The 7,184-nt window shown below is 33.1% G+C and overlaps 2 protein-coding genes across 2 annotated transcripts in view; one reads left to right on the top strand and one right to left on the bottom strand.

Annotated features, from left to right (window-relative positions):
• polr2eb (RNA polymerase II, I and III subunit E, b) overlaps positions 1 to 3,697 on the top strand; it is a 4,906-nt gene extending 1,209 nt beyond the window's left edge. Inside the window, exons 5-8 of the mRNA XM_016442693.1 lie at positions 1,195 to 1,253; positions 1,746 to 1,824; positions 1,893 to 1,968; positions 3,618 to 3,697. Coding sequence (XP_016298179.1) covers positions 1,195 to 1,253; positions 1,746 to 1,824; positions 1,893 to 1,958 — 204 coding nt within the window. The 3' untranslated portion in view covers positions 1,959 to 1,968; positions 3,618 to 3,697. The remainder of the gene's footprint in view (positions 1 to 1,194; positions 1,254 to 1,745; positions 1,825 to 1,892; positions 1,969 to 3,617) is intronic.
• A 323-nt stretch (positions 3,698 to 4,020) lies between these two features.
• The window catches only part of LOC107655244 (minor histocompatibility protein HA-1-like), an 18,862-nt gene continuing 15,698 nt past the window's right edge, over positions 4,021 to 7,184 (bottom strand). Inside the window, exons 20-23 of the mRNA XM_016442694.1 lie at positions 5,867 to 6,105; positions 5,519 to 5,756; positions 5,281 to 5,410; positions 4,021 to 4,495 (exon numbers count right to left, since the gene is read on the bottom strand). Coding sequence (XP_016298180.1) covers positions 4,278 to 4,495; positions 5,281 to 5,410; positions 5,519 to 5,756; positions 5,867 to 6,105 — 825 coding nt within the window. The 3' untranslated portion in view covers positions 4,021 to 4,277. The remainder of the gene's footprint in view (positions 4,496 to 5,280; positions 5,411 to 5,518; positions 5,757 to 5,866; positions 6,106 to 7,184) is intronic.

The following is a 7,184-nucleotide window of genomic DNA, read 5'->3' as shown; positions in this document are numbered from 1 at the left end:
TGGAGGGCCGGTGTCCTGCAGAGTTTAGCTCCAACTTGCCTCAACACACCTGACTGGAAGTTTCTATGCCTCGTAAGCAGTGTTGCCAACTGCTTTCAATTGAAAGTAGCTAAAACTGGTAGCTAAATGTCACTAGATGACATCACAATGGCAAATTCACTGATCTATATAAAGACGAACCTAGATCAGTGGGCAAGATGAGAACTTAGATAAGGTTTGTTCAAGGAGTTGCTATATTTGTCCCTAAACTTTTGAAAAAAGTCTCAAAAGGGGTGGGGAAGTCGCTAAATCTAGCTACAAAGTAGCTAAATTGGCAACACTGCTGGTAAGAGCTTGATTAGCTGGTTTAGGTGTGTTTAATTAGGGTTGGAGCTGAACTCTGCAGGACACCGGCCCTCCAAGACCGAGTTTGGACAGCCCTGTCCTTGTGCAATCATTTAAAAAAAAAATGTTGTTTAATCTTTTAATCACTGAGAACAAGAATTATATAGTTTGTTTGATGCTAATTATATAATAAGAAATATCAAATTTTAGAAAATGCATGGTGTGCTGACAAAATATAATATATTAGAATAAATAAACATAACACTTGTTATAATAGTGTTTTATAATAAATATATATCAACAACTATTATATGACAAAAATATAACATTAGAATAATATTACTATTATTATACAGTATATTATTTATAATAGTGCTTCATAATTAACATATATATATATATATATATATATATACACACATACATACATACATACATATATACATATATATATTAGTATATTTGATAATTATACTGTAATCATATATAATATTGTTCAGAGAATAAGTTGCTATAGCCCTGAAAGTTACCTCCGTTTTTGGAACCGAAAGCTGAGTTTATCCGCTTACCCTTAAACAGACAAGGATGCGTCACATAACCTGCTTTCTGGAATACCCCCTGATTTTAAAGAGCTTGAGCATTTAAAGAGAAAGACGAAAGAACTGAAGTGTGCTCTTATAATAACATGGTGTGGATGTTATAGATATCTTTATAGTTATTGTTCTTAGTGTGAACAGGCGTTTAAGGCGTTTAAAATTTTTATCGACTCATCATTTGGCCTTTTACAGAATTTACAAAATGCTAGTTTTACACATTAATGTTTTGATGTTATTTACACAATAATAATAATAATGTTTTCATTTCTTTCAGCTTGTTCCAGAGCACATAGTCATGACTAAAGAGGAAGTGACCGAGTTGCTGGCACGGTAGTATCCTTTGAGCTTCGGTTGAAATTTATAGCTGTGCTATTTTAGTATCAATGATATATTATAGTTTTTATTCATATTTTGAGTGTTTATTTATTTTTTTAAGTTTTTTTTTTTAAAGTTTTTTAGTTTAGTCAAGTTAAATGAAAATGAGGAAATAAGAAATGTTGCCTTGGCAACTATATATTTTTTTATATTTTATTTCAGTTCATGGGATAGTTCACTCAAAAATGAAAATGTCAATTTACTCACCCTCAAGTTGTTCCAAACCTGTACGAGTTTCTTTCTTCCGTTAAACACGAAGATATTGGTAACCAAACAGTTGATGGTAGCCATTGACTTCCATATTATGGAAGTCAATGGCTACGTTTATTTTATGTAGCAAATCTTTTTTATTATGGTTTTAGTTAACTATAATAACCCTGGTTTATTGGATTCAGTTGGATGGTTTACTGTAGAAGTATCTCTAGTATCTCTTAACCAGCTCCTCTCCAGTAAACTAAAGGAAAGCCAGCTTCCCAGAATTCAAGCTGGGGATCCCGTTGCCCGTTACTTCGGCTTGAAGAGAGGCCAGGTAGGAACTCGAATGTGTATCTTCATCTCTGAGTGTTTGGAGTGAATAACTTGTGGCATGTTTTGCAGGTTGTTAAGATCATCAGACCGAGTGAAACTGCTGGACGGTACATCACATACAGACTGGTCCAGTGATGCTGATCAAGTCAGTATTTCTGTTGTAGTTAACTGGAGTGTTTGGTTAACGCTTACAAACTCCATTTTGATGTTATTCAGCTTATTCCCTGTCATTAATACCTCAGAATTTGTATATCAGTATTGATCATCTAAATTCAAGATGCAAATCTGTGATGCAGTGTTATTTTAGTATCATTACTATACTGTCTTTAGTGTTTTTGTTTTCAATTAGTTCTTATACGTTCCATTTTGAAGTCTTTGTAATTTTGGTGTTTGTCTTTAAATGACTGAAATAGGCATGGGCCGATTACCAGTTTCAAGGTATACCGCGGTTTGAAAATTTCACAGTTTCAAAACCGCTAATATTTCCCGTTATACCTTTCCTGTGGTATGCACCGTTTTTCATGTCTCCTCAGAGACTGAAAGTGTAGGAATCCCTCAGGTTGAGTGCAGTGTAGAGAGTAGCACGAGCCTCCTCCTCCTGTTGGTGCGAGTGCGCGGTCAGTCACGTGTGTGTATGACAGCCGAACTTAAGGAGCTTCCCCTGGAGCTTACGCGATCGGCAACCGGCCATTTTTTGTCTTATTGCAAGCAACTCGTCTCTGTTCTGGACTTGCACAAACTGCGTGGCAATGCAATCGTTTTCCAAAATGTCATTTATGTGAAAATATGAAGTCTGTAAACGCCCGTTAACACGGGCCAGAGACGTTGAAGACAGACACACAGAGAAAAATACTGTAGCAGGCAGATCACTCACTGTTCATGATGCACGAACTATTGGAAGAAAATACTCAATATTGATTTGGGGGTTTATATGAATGTGTTTCTGAGGGGAACTGACTGTCTTCAGAAAAGTTTACGTGGTATTTTCTTTTAATCTCGTCTCTCTATAGTTTATATCTGGTGTAGGGATATGCCGGTATCAAATTTTCATGTTGCGATTAATTGCTAATGCTTTTATCACGATATTGAAATATCGTAAATTACAACATAACAATATCGTGCATATTCATTACCGTGATACATCGCATTACCGAATACCAGCACAAGTCTAATCTGGTGTTCCAGAAGCGCCTCCTGCTGTCAGAGAGTGAATCTGCATCTCATTCAGAGCTTCTGCTGTTTGTTTCGTTCAGGCATGTAGTAAAATTTCACAAGCTAGTCAGAACATTCTGTTTTTGCTTCAAATTGGGTTATTATTAATTCAAATTATGTATATGAAATTATATAACTAAATTATATGAAATTATATAAATGATATGTATAGGAATTATATAACAAATTAAATAACTAATTACAGATTTGGGTTAAATAAAGATGTCAGTCTTTATTTTTATTTTTTAGGAAACAAATCAAAGAAAAAAATAAACATTCTACTGTTCCTAATATTCTGTATGCTGCTCAAAAATTTTTTTTTATTTTATTTATATTGTGTTCAGCGGAATTTTTTTTATTTTTTTACCCAGTCATTTAAAAATAACACATTTTAGAGCTGTAACGACAATACCGTGATACCGTGATATTTTTGCTTAAGGTTATCATACCATCAAAATCTCATACCGGCCCATGCCTAGACTGAAATAATTGAAAATGTTAATTTTTCAATTAGTGTAAATGTTTCATATTTTTAGTTTTAATTAATAACACCGAATTAATTTTTCCATTTTTGTTTGACAGGTTTGAAGTTTTCTCCAACTGCTGAAAGTGAACATGGTCTGAATTGTCTTTTTTTAAAGTTTTTTATTTTTTAACTAATAAATATGATTCTGTTAGTCTGTCTCTCGTGTCATTTCATTTAACAGCTTGGTTTATTAAAAACCATGTTAGTTTGGTCTCAAATGAACACAAGCCTCAAAACCTAAAAATAGAGAGAGCAAGCACTCACCTTTTTCTTTCTGAAAGCCATTGTTGTATGGGGGAGGAAATAAAGTGAAGCGGACAGAGGTAAGTGCAAATATACACCGCAACAAGCAAATATATTCTACTTAACCTCTTCCTCATTGGCTACCATGCTGTCTGATAACTTCTGTGTAACCATGACGTCCAGTTAGTTTGCATTGTTTTTAAATAATACTGATTATTTTGAAATCGCTCATATTTTATTATTAAAAGACAAGCACAAACATAAAATTTAACAACAGATTTTCATCTTGAGTGCAAGGTGATCTCATAAGATACAATGCAAGATGACACCGGAAGCGTACCACTTATCGTAAAATAAAGCTAAAAACATCTTTAAAAATCTACGTTTTTGCAGGATTCCAAGCCGAAGTATTTTAAATATTAAAACGCATCTTTAAAAATATATTGGAACGTCACAGACGAACCCTGGCTGAACTAAAGAGTGAGTGTTGTGGAGGTGCTGTTACTCTGATTGATGTTTAGCGCTGCCAGCGAGCTTGTTGGCGCTGCTTCTGGTTCATCTAACTCGGGCGGCTCACTCGCGGGGAGGGCAGGCGGGTTGCTGCTGTTGTTTGAGCTGGAGGGACACTGCAGGTTCACGAGAAGGACGGGCAGCCTCATTTGTGTTTCGGTGGTAGAGTCCAGTGCCTGGTCTGTAGGACTGGGGTACATTAATAATAATAGTAATAATAATACATTAATATTAAAGGCAGCTAATGAAAAATTAGTATAAAAATGCATTATTTAAAATACTAATTTTATTTTATATGAATACATTTGTGTATATATAAAATAAAACATGAAAGGCAAATGAATGAAAAACAGTATTAAATACAAAATGTATATTTAAAAAATTTAAATTATGGTGATATGTAAATAAATATATTTACAAATATTAAATATGTACATTAATATGAAAGGCAAATAAATAAAATGAAAAACTAACTTAAATACAAAATGAGTTTAAAATATGATAAAATACTAAAATAATGGTGATATATTTAACTATTAATTTTATATTTATATGAATACATTTATTTATATTAAATAAAATTCATATAAAGGGCAAAAATAAAGTGAAAAACTAAATTACAATAAAAATATAAATTTAACAGTATAAATGACAAAACGTACAATATTTTTAAATATTAAAATAATGGTGAAATGTATTTATATTCATAAATATAAATTAATGTATTTTAAATTTAATATGAAAGGCTAATAAAATAAACATACACACATATATATATATACTAACCTGCATGAGTAAAATTAATGTTGATATTTATATAAAATTTATATTAAATAAATAATAAATTAATATGAATAAACAAAGTCAAATAAATAAAAATAAAACCAATATAAAATAAATTTTAAATTTAAAATATCAAAAGATAAATAAAAAAATATATACACAATGCATTTGAACAATGTAAACCAATAATATTAGGAATAGAAGTATGAAATGTTATACCATGGCCCTCTAATTTGTCTGATTCTGCAGCGTCGGGTTCATCTGTGACTCCTTGTTCATCATTTGAACAGTGTTCTTCATCAATGCTGCTTTCCTGCACAGACCAAATCATCACATTTGTTCTGCATTAGCGCTTTAACCAGTTGACCTCGCATTAAAACACATCACTTGCACAACATGAGAGATTCTGCCGATCACAAACCTGCTGTAGGGACTGTGTGCGTGGGGTGCTGGTGCTTGCCGGCCGACTGGAGTCCGAATGGAAAATGGAGGGATAAAACACAATGAGGGTCTCCACTATGCGGGCCTGGTACGGGTAATCCACCAGAGACGACAGAGACACCGTGGCCCCTGAGGGCCGGGGCCGCATCAGTGAGGGGCCAAACACGATGCCCAGATTGCTCGGGCTCATCTTATTGTCATCTTCCAGTTCTGCAATCCTGAAAACAGGATTATTAACCAAATAATCAGTGTTTAATAAAAACAGAGTTTGGCAAAGTAAGTCTATAAACCCTGAAACATGAGAGGAAGTCAATTCTATATTTTGCACCTTCTCAGGTGGCGCGCTATGTAGCGGAGAGTGGCGGTGTTTTGTTTGGGCAGCTCTTTAAGGAGATTCTTAAGTCTGTCCACGAGGGCCAAGAGTTCAGGGTCCGTCTCAGGGCCGAGGTCCACCAGGTCGGGCCCTTTGCCCATCTCGGCTCCCTCTGGACCCACTACAGCCAGGCTTTCCTTCGCCAGACCCATCAGACTGTTGTACAGACGGAAGGGCATGATGGGCTCTGGAAGCTGAGGAAAAACCAAAAACACAAAATAAGGATGTAACAACTGACTGTGGTGAACGTATGATGAGGATATGAAAGCCACTGCTAACAATGAAGGCAACTTATTCATAGGGAACCGTTAAAGGATGTGTTCATCAAAAATGTAAGATGTTATAATATAAAAAATAAAAAAATTATAAATATTTATATAAATTATTTATAATTTTGGTGAATGCAAAAAAGGTATAATATTAATAATTATTATTATTATTATTATTATTATATGTATTAATAACTGAAAATTTAAATAAAATCCAGTATAACATACAAAATAAAAATACACTATTCTATAAATAATCAATTAGTTACATTGATTCTAAGTGTTAATAATATAATTACATTTTAATATAAAGTACACTATTTTATTAATTATCAAAAAATGTTTTTTAGTAAAATATAATAAAATATATTTTTAATTATTATATTTTAAAATATAATACATCTAAAAATTAAATTATATTAATAAATTTGGGGAACCGAAAATGCAAATTCTGTTATATTTTCATACATTTGTATATGCTGCATTCTGTTATATTAAAAGTTGAGTACATTATTAGACTATTATTTAAATTTAGGATGACTCAAAATGCAAACGGTTATATTTTCATTCATATAATTAAATTTTCATATAATTGTACATAATATACAAAACCCAAAAATGCCATTTCATGCAATATTATGTTCAATGATATTGCTAAATGTAGATAGCAGAAAAAAAAAAAGTTTAATTTAAATTAATAAGTTAGTTATTTGGGTGAACCCTACAAATGCAAATTTGATGTGTTTTAATATAATCTATATAAATATAATTGATATTTATAATATAATTTAATAGAAAAATTTATAAATTGAGTAATTGAGTAGTAGTAGTAGTGTAAGTTAGAGACCTGCACTCCCGCGGGAGGACCGCGGGACCCAACGTAACGGTGCGGCACGGGACAACTCTTGATGGGCGAGTGCGGGTGCGGGCGGGAAGAGACTTGTGTGTGTGCGGGATGCGGGAGAATAAAATGATTCGCGGGACTCCCGCAAAATAGAAATTAT

This window comes from Sinocyclocheilus anshuiensis, unplaced genomic scaffold, assembly GCF_001515605.1.
Source record: "Sinocyclocheilus anshuiensis isolate Anshui unplaced genomic scaffold, SAMN03320099.WGS_v1.1 scaffold735, whole genome shotgun sequence".
Classification (NCBI taxonomy): Eukaryota; Metazoa; Chordata; class Actinopteri; order Cypriniformes; family Cyprinidae; genus Sinocyclocheilus; species Sinocyclocheilus anshuiensis.
This window is presented reverse-complemented; position numbering and strand designations above follow the sequence as displayed.